The following is a 22,066-nucleotide window of genomic DNA, read 5'->3' as shown; positions in this document are numbered from 1 at the left end:
CAGTGGACCTCCTTTTGACCTGCTTCGAGCAGGATTTGCATTCCCGTAGACTTGTATGGAAATACAAAACCCATCTAAAAAAAGCCCATAAACACAAGCCCATACAGCCTCGTATTTCGACCCCTTCCCCCTCCATGCCTGAAGAAACACCATAAAGGGGCACAGACAGCAGATGTATGGCTGGTTTATGTCGATGTACAAAACCTTGGTGCTTTCATGTATTTTTTGCATTAGGGGCCAATTTATATCTCTGCTTTACCGCAACATATATTACATTTATTCTGAATGGCATCCTAAGGCAAGGCCCATGTAGTGCGCCACAACGCATAGCCAGGCATCATCGGGGGCTTTAGAAATGTTGTGACATGTCTGACTTTTCAGGACATTTTGGCACATTGGCAACCCATTTGTTTCGAAGTGCCGCCTTAGCAAAATGCATGTAGTAGAAAAGGTGACCTTCTTATAGCCTACAGTTGGCCTCCTTATGGCCTGTAGTTTACCACCTTTTGACCTGCAGTTGACCTCCTTCTGACCTGCAGCTGATCTTCTGACCCACAGTTGACCTTCTTGCCTGCAGTTGAATTCCTTCTGGCCTGTAGATGACCAACTTCTGACCTGTAGTTGACTTTCTTCTGGCCTTCAGTTGAATTCCTTCTGGCCTGTAGATGACCACCTTCTGACCTGCAGTTGAATTCCTTCTTAACTTCAGTTGACCTCCTTCTGACTTGCAGCTGATCTTCTTCTGACCTGCAGCTGACTGCATTCTGACCCACAGTTGACCTCCTTTTTGCTTGCAGTTGATTTCCTTCCTGGCCTGAAGATGACCACCTTATGACCTGCAGGTGAATTCCCTCCCTCTGGCCTGTAGATGACCACCTTCTGACCTGCAGTTAAATTCCTTCTGGCCTGTAAATGACCACCTTCTGACCTGCAGTTGACTTCCTTCTTACCTACAGTTGATCTTCTTCTGACCTGCAGCTGACTGCATTCTGACCCACAGTTGACCTCCTTCTTGCTTGCAGTTGATTTCCTTCCTGGCCTGTAGATGATCACCTTCTGACCTGCAGTTGAATTCCTTCTGGCCTGTAGATGACCTCCTTCTGACCTGCAGTTGAATTCCTTCTGGCCTGTAGATGACCTCCTTCTGACCTGCAGTTGATTGTATTCTGGCCTGCAGATGACTACATTATGACCTGCAGTCGATGACCTCCTGGCCTGCGGTTAACCACATTTTGACCTGCAGTTGACCTCCTCCTGGCCTGCAATTAACCACCTTCTTACCTGCAGTTTACCACCTTCTGACCTGCAGTTCATCTCCTTCTGACTTGCAATTGACCTCCTTCTGGCCTGCAAATTACTACAATCTGACCTACAGAGGACCACCTTATGACCTGTACATGATCTACATCTGACCTGCAGTCGACCTCCTGCTGTCCTATGGTTGACCTCTATCTGATCTGCAGTGGACCTCCTTTTGACCTGCTTCAAGCAGGATTTACATTCCTGTAGACTTGTATGGAAATGCAAAACCCATCTAAAAAAAAGCCCTAACTTCCAAATATCTGAATGAATGGACCACCGTCCTATAATATAGAGATATATATTTTTTTCTAACACAGGAAGGTGACCACCAAATGTTTTTTTGAATTCTAACAACTGTTTATTTATATTTTTTTAATTCCATGTTTTCCACCTTTACTTAGATCATTTGACTGATGATGGAGAAAGAGCGGAGTCAGACCGCACAGAGGATATTAGACCTCACCCTTGAGATCATCTACCTGCTGACCGGAGAGGTGAGGAGGATTCTGGGAGGTCACATGACATCACTCCTATCTCTATTAATAAAACACAGACCCGACCGGAGAGGTGAGGAGGATTCTGGGAAGTCACATGACATCGCTCTTATCTCTATTAATAAAACACAGAACTGACTGGAGAGGTGAGGAGGATTCTGGGAGGTCACATGACATCACTCTTATCTCTATTAATAAAACACAGAGCTGACCGGAGAGGTGAGGAGGATTCTGGGAGGTCACATGACATCACTCCTATCTCTATTAATAAAACACAGACCCGACCGGAGAGGTGAGGAGGATTCTGGGAAGTCACATGACATCGCTCTTATCTCTATTAATAAAACACAGAACTGACTGGAGAGGTGAGGAGGATTCTGGGAGGTCACATGACATCACTCTTATCTCTATTAATAAAACACAGAGCTGACCGGAGAGGTGAGGAGGATTCTGGGAGGTCACATGACATCACTCCTATCTCTATTAATAAAGCACAGAGCTGACCGGAGAGGTGAGGAGGATTCTGGGAGGTCACATGACATCACTCATTCCTATTAATAAAACATTGAGCTGACTGGAGAGGTGAGGAGGATTCTGGGAGGTCACATGACATCACTCTTATCCCAAATCCAACTACAGGTATTAAAAAAATCAGAATTCTGTTTTGCCAGTGGGGGGATTTAGTGCTCATTGCTCTCTGAACCCTGACTATACTCTGCAACCTGTCAGGGCTCAGAGAACAATGTCAGCCAACCACCCTACCACCCACAGTGCCTGCTCCCCCTGCCCTCACTATGCGCCATACCTGCACCCTCTTCTCTCAAACCCACCACTCCTACATCCTCCATGTTTTCATTGCCTATGTGCCTGCACCCCTTACCCAATATTGTTGGAGCCGGGTTGGAGATGATACATTGTAACCAAAAAAACAACCCTGAATATGAGAAAATGCCATGTCCCAAAACTCTGCTAGGTATAAGTTTTAGTAGGTGACTCATATGGGTGGGAAATGTACGGTATAAAGTGATTACAATGCTCCTTCCACAGGATAACATAGTCCTGGAGAAGACACCAGGGGATGGACAGGATTCCATTATGGTTCCTCTACATTCCTTACTGATTTCAGAGTTAAGCAATGATAAGAAAATTCTAGAAGTCACCCGGAAGATCATTGAGCTACTGACTGGAGAGGTGAGCGGTGCTGGGAATTCTGGGACATTATCCAATAACAGACAAGGGATGTGTCTGGATGATGACTGTATCATTGTGTGTGTCAGGTTCCTATAAGGTGTCAGGATGTCACTGTCTATTTCTCCATGGAGGAGTGGGAGTATATAGAAGAACACAAGGATCTCTACAAGGACGTCATGATGGAGAATCAGCCGCCCCTCACATCACCGGGTAAGAGGAGACTTTATTGTAAAGGAGAGAGCAGTACGGAGGATCCACCTAGATCCCCCATCATCTGATAAACACATAGAAACAATGTATTCAGTCAGTGTGTGTGTTTCCTACAGATGGATCCAGTAATGGGAACCCACCAGAGAGATGTCCCCGTCCTCTGTATTCCCGGGATTCCACACAGGAAGATCAGGAGATCCCTCTTCATGATTCGGTAGGTGGGACTGAGGATTTTCAGACTTAAAGCGGTTGTAAACCCTAAAAAATAAAAAAAAAACCTGCAAGACAAAGGCATAATGGGCTAGTATGCATTGCATACTAGCCCATTATGTGTAACTTACCTTAGAACGAAGCCCCGACACGGACCCCCGGACATCGCTGCGGGCGCTGCCATGAACCCTCGCCGTCTCTTCCGGGTTCGGCGGCTCCGGCGCGGTGATTGACTGGAAGAGACGGCTCCGGCGCGATGATTGGCCGGAGCCGCGATGACGTCACTCCCGCGCATGTGCGCGGGAGTGGTTTTTCCAGCAAGCTCCCGGCAAATTAATTGAAGGTCCCCCCGGACCTTCAGAGCGCATGCTCCGCTCGCGCGAGCGGCTGCATGCACTGTAAATATCTCCTAAACCATGCCGGTTTAGGAGATATTATTTGTACCTACAGGTAAGCCTTATTATAGGCTTACCTGTAGGTAAAAGTGTCAAAAAGCGGGATACTACCGCTTTAAGCTTGTCTCTGAACTGTAATAGAGTATACTTTTTTATGTAGTCTTTGAATAATAGTGCTCACAATCATTTTGTGATTTTAGGGGGAAGAAGTGATTGATGTGAAAATTGAGGTTAAAGATGAAGAAGAGATTTATGCGATGGATGACCAGCTGTCAATGAAGGAAGCTGAAATGATGGTGACAATTACAAAGGAGGAATCTTGTCTAGATATCAGCACAGGTAAGTATTACGTACAGAAAATACAGCACTTCACATGTAGCAATGACCCCTGAAGGAGCTGTTGGTTGACCCATCCGGTAGCTGCACCGAAGCACTTCACCGATTCACCAGTAGCAACCATCAGAACCATTTCAAGGCCTCCAATTCTTTTTCAAAATCTGTTGGCTCAATGTGAAGGGGGAGAGGAGAAGAGAGGGTTAGGGGTACATAATACCTAAGAATGGCAAAAACACATCTGGCATTATCTTGTCATTGACAACATTGACTAATTTCTCATTAGTAGCAGCCTCCAAGTAATATCCAAGTCAACGCTTGTGTATCAGTGGCAGCCTCCAATTAGAGTGAATCTTTTGGGAGCAAACGATGGCCTTAGATTCTTCAGTCTCCCAATGACAATGGATCCTTTAAGTATTTGGCAAAAGATAGAGCCGGCATCTCCAAAGTCCATAGGAACGCATTTCGGCATATAGCCTTAATCACAGCATAATACCAAGTGAAAGACAAAACATATACAGTATATTGCAATTGTGGATCCTTTAAGTACCTCTACTGGTGGCCCCAGATACTGTAATAGCAGCCATTCTAAAGGAACTGATTCTCAGGCCTCAGGGAAACAATCACATATACCTTAAAATGTAACCTCCATAGCAAATTTATATACTTTTCTTCCCACCCCTAGCCCCCCTCCTCTAATAACATTAGATTTTTTTATTTTTTTTGGGGGGGGGGGGGGGTGTTGCTTTTTTGGGCCCCCTGCCTGCACTTTCTTATTTCAAGCCTAGATCAGAATGATGAGTACGGTATCCGCAGCCTCTTGTGATACTAACATCACAGGTCTCAGGAGGCCACAGGGTACGCTATGGCGCATGCGTTACACCACATCATCAGGGATGGCAACCCATGAGGTGGAGATGTCCCACACCATATGGTACACTAATCTCTAGGCCTCACAAAAAAAATTTAATCATTGTATTTACCACACTACCAATGTTTCCGACAAATTCAATTGAGATGCAATACACCAGATTAAAGTTCCATTTTAATTTCCCAATATAACGTCATGTTCCCAACAAATGAGGAGGAGATACTGTACACCATATGAAAGGTCCATCTCCATTCCTCAATATAATGTCATGTTCCCAACAAATGAGGAGGAGATACTGTACACCATATGAAAGGTCCATCTCCATTCCTCAATATAACGCCATGTTCCCAACAAATGAGGAGGAGATACTGTACACCATATGAAAGGTCCATCTCCATTCCTCAATATAACGCCATGTTCCCAACAAATGAGGAGGAGATACTGTACACCATATGAAAGGTCCATCTCCATTCCTCAATATAACGCCATGTTCCCAACAAATGAGGAGGAGATACTGTACACCATATGAAAGGTCCATCTCCATTCCTCAATATAACGCCATGTTCCCAACAAATGAGGAGGAGATACTGTACACCATATGAAAGGTCCATCTCCATTCCTCAACATAACATCATGTTTCCAACAAATGAGGTGGAGATACTGTACAACATATATGAAAGGTCCATCCTCATTCCTCAATATAATGTCATGTTCCCAACAAATGAGGAGGATATACAAATGAGCTCATGATTTCTAGTTCTGGTAATTAGCTGACTACTATACCTACATATTTGACTCCAGATTGCAAAACATGTACAATGAACATTTTATTATCATTACTTAAAACCTTATTTCCAACAGGCAGCCAGGATGGCTGGAATACCTCAGAGGAACAACTTATTTTATCTCCTGATTTTAATGAAGATGATAACAGCAATGCACAATATTCTCCAAAAACAAGCCTTGTTACTGAAAGGATGCAGACAGGGAAGGGTCCATTTTTGTGTTCAGAGTGCGGGAAAGGTTTCACTCAGAAACGCTCTCTCATTATGCACCAGCGAACTCATACCGATGATCGCCCGTTTCCTTGTCAGGACTGCGGCAAAAGCTTCAAAGTAAAATTTTGTCTTGATCGACATGCAGAACTTCATGAAAATAAGGCTTCCTTGTCCTGTTTGGAGTGCGGTAAGTCATTTGAAAAGAGATCTGAACTCCACGTACATCAGAGGGGTCACACCGGTAAGGAGATCTTCTCTTGCCCTGACTGTGAAAAATCATTCATAAGAAAATATGATCTTCTTGTGCACCAGCGAAGTCACACCGGCGAGCCACCTTTTTCATGTTCTGATTGCAAGAAGTCCTTTAAAAATAGACGAGAACTCGTTCGACACCAGAGAACCCACACCGGGGAAAAACCCTTCTCGTGTTCTGTGTGTGGAAAGTCTTTCGCCCAGAAATCACAACTCAATACACACCAAATAGTCCACACCGGAGAGAAGCCCTTTTCCTGTTCGGAGTGCGGCAAATGCTTCCCCAGTAAAGGAAACCGTGATAAACACATGAGAATTCACACCGGCGAGAAGCCATTTTCATGTTCAGATTGCGGCAAATGTTTTGCACAGAAAGTGACGCTAATTATCCACCAGAGAACACACACCACACCGACAAGAAGCACTTTTCCCGTTGTATTGTAAGTGCGGCAAATGCTTCCACAGGAAACCAAACGGTTGAGAAGCTGTTTTCCTGTTCAGATTGCGGAAAATGTTTTGACGAGAAAGTGACACTAATCTTTCACCAGAAAACACACACTGGCCTATTTGTCAACCAGAGAACACACACCGCCTGAGGCCACTGAGAAACTTATGATGGCGTTTCAAAGGCTGAATTGTTATGTCCGTAGAACAATGGTACGATAAAGATGGGGCTGTTTGAAAGGATCAGCCAACCCATATGGAATATTTTAGTTTTATGTAATTTAAAATGTATAATTTATTGCAAATGTTTTTTAAAATAAAAGTTTTTGCTCATGTCTGTTGTAAGGATTCTTCTTTTCTGTCCCAATGATAGTTGTTACAGGACCAAGAAGTCAGAGAAATTTCCTCAACAGGGATATGGATAACAATAACCTGATAGAGGCTTTCACATACTCCATTCTGTCCAAAACAGGAAACATTGTATGCTGGATTTCCACTTAAAATGACTGAAGTTCTCTGGGAACGGTGATGGGTTCCCAGGATGTCCTCCCTCCTTACGTTACATAAAGATATTCATCGGTGACGGCAATAAAATAGAGTTTTCCTTGGTAAACCATAGTGTGGAGTCTTGTTTTGTTTCATGTATTGTTACTACTGATCACAACTACTCATTCTTCATCAGCAAATGCTAAGAGGGTAACTTTTGGAACTTGGCCTTTGGAGAAGGTCATGCGTTTTCGAGATAGTAAATAGATCTTCTGTTGAACATTCTGGCAGAGCTGAAGAAGGGCATGGGAGCCCATGCATCTGGTCTGTTCACCTGTGGGTGTCAGAAGGTACGGGTATTCACCATGGAGAAATAATAGTGGATGATAAAAAAAGGCTGTGACAGAGAGGGAATCACACAATGGTTTTGGCCTTTTTTCAGCTCATCCAAAATCAAAGAGATGGTTTTGGCCAGTATTGGGTCTTTACAGTCATACTGCAGTCTGTATAGAGGAAAGATGGGTGTGAAACCTCCATAATGATACACAGGAAAGTTTTGATGCAGCAGCCCCCCCCCCCCCCCTTTGAGCTGTTGTTACAACGATGACAGTGTACCACCTTTGGGTACATGTGAAGCTACTGATCTGATGATCGAAATTGACATACTCAGTCAGGCCCAGAAACTACAAGTGGGATCCCTAATTGACAAAACTTGTACTCAGGCAGTTTTACTTACTCTCGTGAGTCCCCTAGAGTCTTCTCTGGGACAACCTAGGAAGGGGAAAGACAAGAGAAGGGCGCACCGACCTAGTGCAATACCATAAAAAGTTTATTAAAAAATAGTTAAAACAACATATATTCTACTCACAAGAGAATGCTATAAGCAAGCGAAAAAGAGAGAGTCCCCTCAGCTGTCCAGAGACCACAGGACCGTAATGCTTAATTGTGACAGGCAAGCTTGGAGGTGTCCATATGGCTAACGCGTTTCGAGGGAGAACCCTCTTCCTCAGAGCCCTAGGAAGGGGCTTTGGCAAGGCTTAAGGTATTAGAGACACTGGGGTCTTCGCTGGGACAACCTGGAAAGGTACCAGAGCATGGCTTAAGGCATTAGAGACACTAGGGTCTTTGCTGGGACAATCTTGTAAGGGGCCAGAGTAAGGCTTAAGGCACTAAGGACACTAGGTTTTTCACTGGGACAACCTGGGAAGGGGCCAGGGCAAGGCTTAAGGCAGTAGAGACTCAACGGTCTTCGGTGGAATAACCTGGAAAGGGGCCAGGGCAAGGCTTTAGGCACTAGAGACACTTGAGTCTTCGCTGGGACAACCTTGGAAGGGGCCAGAGCAAGGTTTAAGGTACTAGAGACACTAGGGTCTTCACAGGGACAACCTTGGAATGGGCCAGGGTAAGGCTTAAGGCACTAGAGACACTAGGGTATTTGCTGGGACAATCTGGGAATGGCCAGGCAAGGCTTAAGGCACTAGGGTCTTCGCTAAGACAGCCTGGGGAGGGGCCAGAGCAATGTTTTTGGCACTAGAGACAATAGGGTCTTCGCTGGGACAACCTGGGAAGGGGCCAGAGCAAGGCTTAAGGCACTAATGACACTAGGGTCTTCACTGGGACAACCTTAAAATGGGTTAGGGTAAGGCTTAAGGCACTAGAGACACTAGGGTCTTCACTGGGACAACCTTGAAAGGGGCCATGGCCAGGCTTAAATCACTAGAAACATTAGGGTCTTCGCTGGGACAATGTTGGAAGAGGCTGGAGCAAGGCTTAAGCACTACAGACACTAGGGTGTTTGCTGGGATAGCCTTGGAAGCAACCAGAGCAAGGCTAAAGGCACTAGAGACACTAGGGTCTTCGCTGGGACAACCATGGAAGGGGTCAGGGCAAAGCTTAAGGCACTAGAGACACTAGGGTATTTGCTGGGACAATCTGGGAATGGCCAGGCAAGGCTTAAGGCACTAGGGTCTTCACTGGGACAGCCTGGGGAGGGGCCAGAGCAATGTTTTTGGCACTAGAGACACTAGGGTCTTCGCTGGGACAACCTGGGAAGGGGCCAGAGCAAGGCTTAAGGCACTAATAAAAATAGGGTCTTCACTGGGACAACCTTAAAAGGGGTTAGGGTAAGGCTTAAGGCACTAGAGACACTAGGGTCTTCACTGGGACAACCTTGAAAGGGGCCATGGCCAGGCTTAAATCACTAGAAACATTAGGGTCTTCGCTGGGACAATGTTGGAAGAGGCTGGAGCAAGGCTTAAGGCACTACAGACACTAGGGTGTTTGCTGGGATAGCCTTGGAAGCAACCAGAGCAAGGCTTAAGGCACTAGAGACACTAGGGTCTTCGCTGGGACAACCATGGAAGGGGTCAGGGCAAAGCTTAAGGCACTAGAGACACTAGGCTATTTGCTGGGACAATCTGGGAATGGCCAGGCAAGGCTTAAGGCACTAGGGTCTTCGCTGGGACAGCCTGGGGAGGGGCCAGAGCAATGTTTTTGGCACTAGAGACACTAGAGTCTTCGCTGGGACAACCTGGGAAGGGGCCAGAGCAAGGCTTAAGGCACTAATGACACTAGGGTCTTCACTGGGACAACCTTAAAATGGGTTAGGGTAAGGCTTAAGGCACTAGAGACACTAGGGTCTTCACTGGGACAACCTTGAAAGGGGCCATGGCCAGGCTTAAATCACTAGAAACATTAGGGTCTTCGCTGGGACAATGTTGGAAGAGGCTGGAGCAAGGCTTAAGGCACTACAGACACTAGGGTGTTTGCTGGGATAACCTTGGAAGCAACCAGAGCAAGGCTTAAGGCACTAGAGACACTAGGGTCTTCACTGGGACAACCATAGAAGGGGTCAGGGCAAAGCTTAAGGCACTAGAGACACTAGGGTATTTGCTTGGACAATCTGGGAAGAGGCCAGGGCAAGGCTTAAGGCACTAGAGTATTTGCTGGGATGGCCTGGGGAGGGGCCAGAGCAATGTTTTTAGCACTAGAGACACTAGGATCTTCACCGGGACAACCTGGGAATGGGACAGAGCAAGGCTTAAGTCACTAATGACACTAGGGTCTTCACTGGGAAAACCTTAAAAGGGGCCAGGGTAAGGCTTAAGGCACTACAGACACTAGGGTGTTTGCTGGGACAACCATGGAAGGGGTCAGGGCAAAGCTTAAGGCACTAGAGACACTAGGGTATTTGCTGGGACAATCTGGGAATGGCCAGGCAAGGCTTAAGGCACTAGGGTCTTCGCTGGGACAGCCTGGGGAGGGGCCAGAGCAATGTTTTTGGCACTAGAGACACTATGATCTTCGCTGGGACAACCTGGGAAGGGGCCAGAGCAAGGCTTAAGGCACTAATGACACTAGGGTCTTCACTGGGACAACCTTAAAATGGGTTAGGGTAAGGCTTAATGCACTAGAGACACTAGGGTCTTCACTGGAACAACCTTGAAAGGGGCCAGGGCCAGGCTTAAATCACTAGAAACATTAGGGTCTTCGCTGGGACAATGTTGGAAGAGGCTGGAGCAAGGCTTAAGGCACTACAGACACTAGGGTGTTTGCTGGGATAACCTTGGAAGCAACCAGAGCAAGGCTTAAGGCACTAGAGACACTAGGGTCTTCACTGGGACAACCATAGAAGGGGTCAGGGCAAAGCTTAAGGCACTAGAGACACTAGGGTATTTGCTTGGACAATCTGGGAAGAGGCCAGGGCAAGGCTTAAGGCACTAGAGTATTTGCTGGGATGGCCTGGGGAGGGGCCAGAGCAATGTTTTTAGCACTAGAGACACTAGGATCTTCACCGGGACAACCTGGGAATGGGACAGAGCAAGGCTTAAGTCACTAATGACACTAGGGTCTTCACTGGGAAAACCTTAAAAGGGGCCAGGGTAAGGCTTAAGGCACTACAGACACTAGGGTGTTTGCTGGGACAACCATGGAAGGGGTCAGGGCAAAGCTTAAGGCACTAGAGACACTAGGGTATTTGCTGGGACAATCTGGGAATGGCCAGGCAAGGCTTAAGGCACTAGGGTCTTCGCTGGGACAGCCTGGGGAGGGGCCAGAGCAATGTTTTTGGCACTAGAGACACTATGATCTTCGCTGGGACAACCTGGGAAGGGGCCAGAGCAAGGCTTAAGGCACTAATGACACTAGGGTCTTCACTGGGACAACCTTAAAATGGGTTAGGGTAAGGCTTAATGCACTAGAGACACTAGGGTCTTCACTGGAACAACCTTGAAAGGGGCCAGGGCCAGGCTTAAATCACTAGAAACATTAGGGTCTTCGCTGGGACAATGTTGGAAGAGGCTGGAGCAAGGCTTAAGGCACTACAGACACTAGGGTGTTTGCTGGGATAACCTTGGAAGCAACCAGAGCAAGGCTTAAGGCACTAAAGACACTAGGGTCTTCGCTGGGACAACCATGGAAGGGGTCAGGGCAAAGCTTAAGGCACTAGAGACACTAGGGTATTTGCTTGGACAATCTGGGAAGAGGCCAGGGCAAGGCTTAAGGCACTAGAGTATTCGCTGGGATGGCCTGGGGAGGGGCCAGAGCAATGTTTTTAGCACTAGAGACACTAGGATCTTCACCGGGACAACCTGGGAATGGGACAGAGCAAGGCTTAAGTCACTAATGACACTAGGGTCTTCACTGGGAAAACCTTAAAAGGGGCCAGGGTAAGGCTTAAGGCACTACAGACACTAGGGTGTTTGCTGGGACAACCTTGGAAGCAACCAGAGCAAGGCTTAAGGCACTAGAGACACTAGGGTCTTCGCTAGGACAGCCTTGGAAGGGGTCAGAGCAAAGCTTAAGGAACTAGAGACTAAGAACACTAGGTAGCTCTTCACAGATGTCCTCCTCAGGTAAAGGAATGCTCCTTGTTTTTTCTCCATCACTGGCTGTTATACTTGGAAGGCCAGGGCATATCCCAGATGATGCACAATAACTTCTGGTGGAGGTAGCGGCAGTCACCAACTCATTAGTGGTTTGTCCAGTTGTCCAGTCCATTCTCAATACTCCTGGTGTCAAATTAGGCCTTGGCACTGATAGCACTGCTGTGGTGTCACTGGCTCCAAGGTCTGATATCAGCCAAAATCCTTCCACATTTTTGACATGCAATGCCCGCAATCTCATACCCACTCAAGGTGCACAGGGCCAGACTTCCCCATTGTTGCATTTGCAGTCCAGTATCAACAAAGGTTCCACCACCTGGCACAACTTAATATAATAAGCGGTGCTTATATAGTGCCATCGGTTTATGCAGCGCTTAACACATAAATTGTACATTTACCTCAGTCCTTGCCCTCAAGGAGCTTACAATCAAGGGTCCCTATCTCACATTCATACATACACATACTAGGGCCAATTTACCTACCAACATGTCTTTGGAGTGTGGGAGGAAACCCACAGGCAAAGGGAGAACATGCAAACTCTGTGCAGGTAGTGCCATGATTGGGATTCAAACCGATGACCCTAGTGCAGTAATGCAGAAATGCTAACCACTGTGCTGCCCTACTTAAACCACTTATTATGCCAGGCACACTCACCTTCACATCCATTGAAATTTCATCAGCGGTTGGCTGAAAGCTCGTTTTCTCACTCTCTGGTGCAGCACACAGGATAGCTCCAGCAGTACAGTGCAGTAGATCCTCCAGCTACCTTCTTGATCACATTGTCTTCCCCGACCGGGTAGGCTCTCTGTTTTTCCACCACTTGACCCTCCGGAGGCTGGAAAAGGTTAACCCCACACACCGGCATGTGGTCACTGGAGGAGGACATAGGATGGAGGAGATGGGACTGCAAAAGGAGGAGGACATGGGATGAAGGAGATGGAACTGGAGGAGAAAGAAACCTATTGAACCCAGATAGCCTAAACAGAGCTCGGGATGGCTTTGGATTTGCTGGTAATGAGAAAGATGAAGCCGCTCAGGTGTGTCAGTCCGACCTGGTGCTGGTAAGACCCGCCATCCGGATGAATGCAAAAAAAGTGTTGGAACCGCACCCAGGTAGATGAAAACAATTGAAGTACTTTATTCTTTAAATCAAAATATGAACAGACAGTGCAGGGAACAGGTAATCCAGGTTAACGCGTTTCACGGCGCACACAGCCGCTTACTCATAACCTGCACACACTAAATGTGAACAACCTAAAGCTGGGTCCCTACACACATATTAACATTTGGCATGGCAAAACTCTTTACGAAGGTGGAGGTGATGTAATTGGAGCAGCAGAGAACTCCAACACTAGGTAACCCTTTGTCATTTCTGTACATAATCAATGAAGATATATATATATATATATATATATATATAAACACACACACAAACACACTATATTACCAAAAGTATTGGGACGCCTGCCTTTACACGCACATGAACTTTAATGGCATCCCAGTCTCAGTCCGTTGGGTTCAATATTGTGTTGGCCCACCCTTTGCAGCTATAGCAGCTTCAACTCTTCTGGGAAGGCTGTCCACAAGGTTTAGGAGTGCGTCTATGGGAATGCTTGACCATTCATCCAGAAGCGCATTTGTAAGATCAGGCACTGATGTGGACGAGAAGGCCTGGCTTGAAGTCTATGCTTTAATTCTTCCCAAAGGTGTTCTATCGGGTTGAGGTCAGGACTATGTGCAGGCCAGTCAAGTTATTCCACCCCAAACTCGCTCATCCATGTCTTTATGGACCTTGCTTTGTGCGCTGATCCAAATTATTTGGTGGAGGGGGGGATTATGGTGTGGGGCTGTTTTTCAGGGGTTGGGCTTGGCTCCTTAAGGCCCGTACACACGTACCGATCGTCGGCCGAAAAGCGTCAGCCGACGACTGATCTGCCGATTGTAGGCTAGTTAGTATGATGCCTCCGACAGCCGTCAGCGCACATTCTGCCGACAAGAATCTGTCATGCAAGCATTAAAATTTTTGTATGCCGACACCAGAACGGCCGATTGTTCGCCAGTCAGTACAGATTTCGGCCGACAGACAGCAGATTTGCAAGACTGGGCATGCTCAGAAAAGAAAAAACACAGGGAAAGTGAACCATCATATGACATCACTTCTGCAGTCGGCTGTAGTCGGCGGACAAAATTCTTGTGCAGTCTTTTGCCCTTTTCAACAGACACGACAGCCGCGAACATTTGACGGCCGATCTGTCGGCCGACGATCGGTACGTGTGTACGGGGCTTTAGTTCCAGTGAAGGGAACTCTTAAGGCGTCAGCATACCAAGACATTTTGGACAATTTCATGCTCCTAACTTAGTGGGAAAAGAGTTTGGGGATGGCCCTTTCCTGTTCCAACATGACTGCACACCAGGGCACAAAGCAAGGTCCATAAAGACATGGATGAGCGAGTTTGGTGTGAAGGAAATTGACTGGCCTGACCTCAACCCGATAGAACACCTATGGGATGAATTAGAGTGGAGACTGTGAGCCAGGCCTTCTCATCCAACATCAGTGCCTGACCTCACAAATGCGTTTCTGGAAGAATGGTCAAACATTCCCATAGACACACTCCTAAACCTTGTGGACAGCCTTCCCAGAAGAGTTGAAGCTGTTATAGCTGCAAAGGGTGGGCCAACTCAATATTGAACCCTACAGACAAAATGCCCCTACACACGATAAGAAATTCGGAAGGGAAATTTCGTCCGACGACCGATCTGCCGATTTTTGGATTGTTAGTATGGTGCTTTTTGACAGCCGATTCCGACTTTTCGGCCGACAAAATCCTGATGTGCAGGCTATATCATTTTTGTCGTCCGTCAAAACACGTCCGATTTTCGTCTCATTAGTACAGATTTTGACGGAAAAAAATCTTAAGAGCAAGACTAGGCATGCTCAGAGACGAAAGAACCCATAGAAAACAATCCAACACATGACATCACTTCTGAAGTAGAATTCTGTCATACGGGAAAATTCGTATGAAAAAAACCTCTTCACTTTCCACGTCAGACTAGCATGCCACAAAAAAACGGACGACAGATCGTTCGATAATCTGATCGTGTGTACGGGGGATTAAGACTGCGATTCACTTAAAGATCATGAACGTGTAAAGGCAGGTGTCTCAATACTTTTGGTAATAAAGTGTATATATATATATAAAACATGTTGGAATGCAACTGAATTAACATGTCGCATGCCTTTGAAATTCATTCGGTGGTCATTTTTGTTGGATATCATTAGATGTCCTCAGGTTTGAGCGTTAGTCTTGAACAGTACATTCTTCCAGGTCTCCTGGTCTACAACAAAATGGCTGAGTAGAACCAATCACAGCAGAGCCTGCCTTTTACCCATAATGCCAAGCATTGGGGGGATGGGCACTATTGTTACTGGAAGTGAATGGCACAGAGTGCGAGCAATGGAGGCAAACTGCACCAACCTGACGGAGAAGATATTACAGCTCACCCTGGAGATCATCTACCTGCTGACCGGGGAGGTGAGGAGGATTCTGGGAGCACCGCCAACACGTTTGGTTCATTTTATTGATTGATACCAGCCAGAAAATAAAAAAAACTTTCCTCCTGTTTTATTCCAGCAACAAATAACCGGGAAGTCTCATGGACAAAATTTTTTGTTCATACATTTTTCTTTTGTAAAATTTAAATTGACAGACTTTTTTTTAAACAATTTTTGTTGTACTCACAGCTGGATAAAATACATATTTTATTTTTTATTATTAAACCCGGTAACAAATTATAAGACAAAGTTTTACAGAATTTATGTTCCTGACAGCTGGAGAATTACAAAAAATTTTTGTTTCTAAACAATTTTCCTTTGACAAGCTGCTAAATCCTCACATTTCTTTACAGATTTTCTGAAATCTGGGCATTTAAAACCAATATTTGCTGGAAAAAAATTATTGAAAAATGCTAACACTCCTCCCATATCGGTTGCATTTATATATTTATTTTATTTATTTATTTATGCTTTAAGAATAAAATTTGAGATTTTCAAATTAAATGCACACATTAGTTGAAGGAGATCAATAGAGGCAAAAGGCAAATCTCCGTCTATGGTCTTTTATTAACCACTTTACCACCGGAGGATTTTGCTGTCTTACGTCTGGGCCACTTTTTGCGATTCGGCGATGTGCGAATTTAACTGACAATTGCGCGGTCGTGCGACGCTGTACCTAAACGAATTTGACATCCTTTTTATCCCACAAACAGAGCTTTCTTTTGGTGGTATTTGATCACCTGTGCGATTTTTTTTTTTTTGATCATGCGCTATAAACAAAAAAAGAGCGACAATTTTGCAAAAATAACAATATTTTTCACATTTTTTTTTATATGAAATTCCCCCAAAAAATGTAAAAATCAAAATTTTTTAACATTTTTGGCCAATTTGTTTTCTGCTACATATGTTTAGTAAAAAAAAAAAATCGCAAAAAGCGTATTTTGATTGGTTTGCGCAAAAGGTATTGCGTTTACTAACTAAGGGAAAGATTTCTGTCATTTTTGGTGTTTTTTTTTTAACGCGTAATGGCGGCGATCTGCGTTTTTTTTTTTTTTTTGTGGGACTGCGACATTGCGGCGGACAGATCAGACCCTTGACTGACATTTTTGACACTTTTCGGGGTACCAGTGACATTACTGCAGTAATCAGTGCTATACATATGCACTGTTACTGCAAAATGACACTGGTAGGGAAGGGGTTAACTTTATTGGGGAAGGAGGGGTTAAGTGTGTCCCTAGGGGCGTGCTTTTTACTGTGATTGACTGTGGCTACTAGTGTAGGAACAGTGATCAACGGTCCTACATAGTAGAACCGTATGATCATTGTTTCTACACAGGGGAGAATGACAGGCGGCTTGTTTACATCAGCCGCCTGACTTTCTCCCTCTGCACCGACGATCGGCGAGTGACCGGCGGACCGCTCGCCCGCTATTGGTTTACAAGGAAGTGACAGGCAAGTGACGTACCGGTACGTCACTTTGCCTGGCCGGGGCTGACCGCCGCAGTGTATAGTCATGCGGCGGTCGGCAACCGGTTAAATAAAAAAATGTCGAGGCTATGTTTTACTTAGGGTTGTATTTATGAATGTTTTCACCCATAAATTTCACAGTGCTCACCAAGACTCACACATTATTCCAATTAGATTAAATTAGAGAAATGTGTGCATCATGGGTGAAAATATTTCTAAATGGGATGAATTATGCTATCTGTGCTGTAACTGCTTTGTATTTTGTTTATTTATTGTGGTGTTTTGGGGGAAAGCGCTTGGTTACGTTCATGGATCACTATTTTTACCTGTCGGTGATGTCCACCCTCTAGTGCCTCGTACACACGCAACGATTATGGGCCGTCTTTTGTCCAGTGTTGTTGTGTTGGTTGGAATGTGCTCTACACTGCACACACATTTTCTCGGCCAACAAAAATCAACTTCAGAAGTGATGTCATGTGATGGTTTACTTTCCGTGTGTTTTTTCTTCTCTGAGCATGCCCAGTCTTGCTCATCAGATTTTTGTCTGCCGAAATCTGTACTGACTGATGGAAAATCGGCCGTTCTGTTGACAGCCAACAAAAATTTATAGCATGCACACCAGATTTTATTCGGCCGAAAAGTCGGAGTCGGTTGTCGGAAGCATCATACTAACAAGCCGAAAATCGGCCGAATCATTGCGTGTGTACGAGGCATTAGACTTTGTGTTTTCCCCCATTGTAGACATGCATTGCTGGGTGTGGGTCTGTAGCTCCCCTCCAGCTGTGCCCTTTTGCCCCATATTGGCACTATATGTCCATTAAAAGTATGCTATTCAGCAAGTAGGAATTTGGCAATTTGCAAGGAAGAGTAGAGACTGGCCAGAGAGAGATCACTGTTGTAGTTGGCCAGATTAGCAGTGCCATCCTAATAGCATCATGGGTCCCTGGCCAAAGTAATGCACTGGGACTCCTACCAGCCTTCATCAGGTGTCCCCATCCTATTGTCCCATTCAGAGTGCCCCCTTACTTCCAGTCTCCCCATCCATCAGGTGTCCCCATCATAGTGCCCCCCATCCATCAGGTGTCCCCATCACAGTGCCCCCCATCCATCAGATGTCTATATCACAGTGCCCCCATCCATCAGGTGTCCCCATCACAGTGCCCCCATCCATTAGGTGTCCATATCACAGTGCCCCCCATCCATCAGGTGTCTATATCACAGTGCCCCCATCCATAAGGTGTCCATATCACAGTGCCCCCATCCATTAGGTGTCCATATCACAGTGCCCCCATCCATAAGGTGTCCATATCACAGTGCCCCCATCCATTAGGTGTCCATATCACAGTGCCCCCATCCATCAGGTGTCTATATCACAGTGCCCCCATCCATTAGGTGTCCATATCACAGTGCCCCCATCCATCAGGTGTCTATATCACAGTGCCCCCATCCATTAGGTGTCCATATAACAGTGTCCCCATCACAGTGCCCACATCCATCAGGTGTCTATATCACAGTGCCCCCATCCATCAGGTGTCCATATCACAATGCCCCCATCCATCAGGTGTCTATATCACAATGCCCCCATCCATCAGGTGTCTATATCACAGTGCCCCCCATCCATCAGGTGTCTATATCACAGTGCCCCCCATCCATTAGGTGTCTATATCACAGTGCCCCATCCATTAGGTGTCTATATCACAGTGCCCCCATCCATCAGGTGTCTATATCACAGTGCCCCCCATCCATCAGGTGTCTATATCACAGTGCCCCCCATCCATCAGGTGTCTATATCACAGTGCCCCCATCCATCAGGTGTCTATATCACAGTGCCCCCCATCCATCAGGTATCTATATCACAGTGCCCCCCATCCATCAGGTGTCTATATCACAGTGCCCCCCATCCATCAGGTGTCTATATCACAGTGCCCCCATCCATCAGGTGTCCATATCACAGTGCCCCATCCATTAGGTGTCTATATCACAGTGCCCCCATCCATTAGGTGTCTATATCACAGTGGCCCCATCCATTAGGTGTCTATATCACAGTGCCCCCATCCATTAGGTGTCTATATCACAGTGCCCCCATCCATTAGGTGTCCATATAACAGTGTCCCCATCACAGTGCCCACATCCATCAGGTGTCCCCATCGTTTTGATGCAGTTGGCCAGAGAGGGATCGCTTTGACGCAGTTGGCCAGAGAGGGATCGCTTTGAAGCAGTTGGCCAGAGAGGGATCGCTTTGACGCAGTTGGCCAGAGAGGGATCGCTTTGACGCAGTTGGCCAGAGAGGGATCGCTTTGAATAAGTTGGCCAGAGAGGGATCGCTTTGACGCAGTTGGCCAGAGAGGGTTCGCTTTGATGCAGCTGGCCAGAGAGGAATCGCTTTGAATAAGTTGGCCAGAGAGTGATCGCTTTGACGCAGTTGGCCAGAGAGGGATCGCTTTGATGCAGCTGGCCAGAGAGGGATCGCTTTGACGCAGTTGGTCAGAGAGAGATCACTTTGACGCAGTTGGCCAGAGAGGGATCGCTTTGACGCAGTTGGCCAGAGAGGGATCACTTTGATGCAGTTGGCCAGAGAGGGATCACTTTGACGCAGTTGGCCAGAGAGGGATCGCTTTGACACAGTTGGCCAGAGAGGGATCGCTTTGACACAGTTGGCCAGAGAGGGATCGCTTTGACGCAGTTGGCCAGAGAGGGATCGCTTTGACGCAGTTGGCCAGAGAGGGATCGCTTTGAAGCAGTTGGCCGGAGAGGGATCGCTTTGATACCCCACCCATCATTGCACAGTGCTTAATGTAAGGTTAGGACTTTTCCCATGTTAAAAAGTCCCTTCCTTATGACCTCACACCCCCTCATCATAAGGAAGACTCCATAACTAGCACCATTATAACATCAATACAAAGAGGGACCATAAATGCAGCAATAAAAAAGTGGCAGTTGGATGTCCTGCACTGTGATTGTTAATGTTAGTAGAGTAGTATCTGATACATTATGACTGGAAACAAGCCAAAGGCTTACAGTATATACAAATATGAATGAGAGATGCCATCGATCAGATCATAGCAAAGAGAGCCGATAATGGCAGGAAGTTGAAGGTTCTTTTATTGGGAAATGTATACAGTGATTGATAATCTCTCTCCACAGGATAACATAGTGGTGAAGAAGACATCAGGAGATGGAAAGAACTCCATTATGGTTCCTCTACATTCCTTACTGGTTCCAGAAAGAAAAAATGAGCAGAAGATTCTACATGTCACCCAGAAAATCCTTGACCTCCTTATGGAAGAGGTGAGCGGTGGTGGGAATTCTGGAACATTATCCAGTAACAGAGAAGGGATGTGCCTGAATGGTGGCTTGTTTTATTGTGTGTGTCAGGTCCCTTTAAAGCGGAGTTCTGGCCTCGGAGATGAAATTTAGATAAAAATACCCCCGGGACAGTCAGGGCTAGTACATTCCATAATGGATAGCCTCTGAACTGTCCCAGGTCGCACTTACCTTTTTAGAAGAAATACTCACCTTGAAAATGTCTTCTCCAGTGCTGTCATCTCGGGTGTGGGCAGCTGAAGCCATCGTGTCCTCTTCTTCCCAGAATGCACCGGCCCCGCTCGTCACTTCCGGGGCAGGCGCGTCATCCCTGCACAGCTTCTGGGCATGCCCAGAAGCTGTTTAGCAGGGAATGACGCGCCTGCACCGGAACTGACGAGCGGGGCCGGTGCGTGCGCATTGACTCCTGGGAGCGATGACGTTCAGCTCCCAGGAGTCATCGCAAACGGGAAGAGACGGCGTGGGCCGCGGCCGAAGAGGTAGGAAGTAGAAGGAAGGTAAGTACACTTTCCTAAAAAACAAGGCAAGTAAAGAAAAAAAAAATCGGGAATATCCATTTGATTTTTAGGGCATTCACAGCAAGCAGATGGACCAAAGTTGTTTTTGAGCCCGGAACTCCGTTTTAAGGTGTCAGGATGTCACTGTCTATTTCTCCATGGAGGAGTGGGAGTATATAGAAGTACACAAGGATCTCTACAAGGACGTCATGAGAGAATTAGCCACTCTTTACATGTCCTCCTAGGAGGAGTTTAATGATTAGAAAAAAAATGTGTGTTGGAGAGATGGCAAGTTCCATGTATTTTAAATTGCCCATTGTTTACCAATGGTTCAGGAAGTTCCATCTTGCTCCACCATGGATCTGTACCTTCTCAAGCATTTTTCTATTTTTTTTATACTTCTATTCAGAGTGCAAACTGGAGCAAATTTAATGTTATTATCAAAGAGGAGATACAAGCAGAAGATGATATTGTGATAAAGGAGTGGGAGTATAAAGAAGGACACAAGGACCTCTACAAGGACGTCATGATGGAGAATCAGCCGCCCCTCACATCACCGGGTAAGAGGAGACTTTATTGTAAAGGAGAGAGCAGTACGGAGGATCCACCTAGATCCCCCATCATCTGATAAACACATAGAAACAATGTATTCAGTCAGTGTGTGTGTTTCCTACAGATGGATCCAGTAATGGGAACCCACCAGAGAGAAGTCCCCGTCCTCTGTATTCCGGGGATTCCACACAGGAAGATCACACCATCCCTCACCTTCATCAGGTAGGTGGGACTAAGGATGCCAAACTCAAACCTGGCTGTAAACTATGTTTATTGATATTCCTCTATGTAGTCTCTGGATTATAGTGCTAATTATCATTTTGTGATTTTAGGAGGAAGAAGTGATGGCTATAAAAATTGATTTCAAAGAGGAAGAAGAGACGTATGTGAGGAGAAATCACCTGTCTATTAAGGAAGCTGAAATGATGGTGACAGTTATCGAAAATGATTCTTTTGCAGATGTCAGCACAGGTAAGTATTATATATATTTTTTTTAAATCTGCAATTCACATTTACCTTCATTCTTTCACATTTCAGTTTATTTTCATCAGGTTTAAGTATAAAGATTGACTAAAAAAATGACTGGATGGACTATTGTCTTTAT

The 22,066-nt window shown here is 45.9% G+C and overlaps 1 protein-coding gene across 1 annotated transcript in view; it reads left to right on the top strand.

Moving 5' to 3' along the window:
• The window catches only part of LOC309564394 (uncharacterized protein), a 174,413-nt gene that overhangs the window by 71,801 nt on the left and 80,546 nt on the right, over positions 1–22,066 (top strand). The window contains 7 exon segments of the mRNA XM_082269022.1: positions 5,868–6,697; positions 6,700–6,849; positions 15,396–15,602; positions 20,234–20,377; positions 21,320–21,470; positions 21,587–21,684; positions 21,795–21,933. Of these exon segments, the coding sequence (XP_082125148.1) occupies positions 5,868–6,697; positions 6,700–6,849; positions 15,396–15,602; positions 20,234–20,377; positions 21,320–21,470; positions 21,587–21,684; positions 21,795–21,933 (1,719 nt within the window).

This window comes from Pelophylax lessonae (assembly GCF_965119305.1).
Source record: "Pelophylax lessonae genome assembly, chromosome: 9".
NCBI lineage: Eukaryota > Metazoa > Chordata > Amphibia > Anura > Ranidae > Pelophylax > Pelophylax lessonae.
Note: the sequence above shows the minus strand (reverse complement) of the source record. Positions and strands in the feature narration are given on the sequence as shown.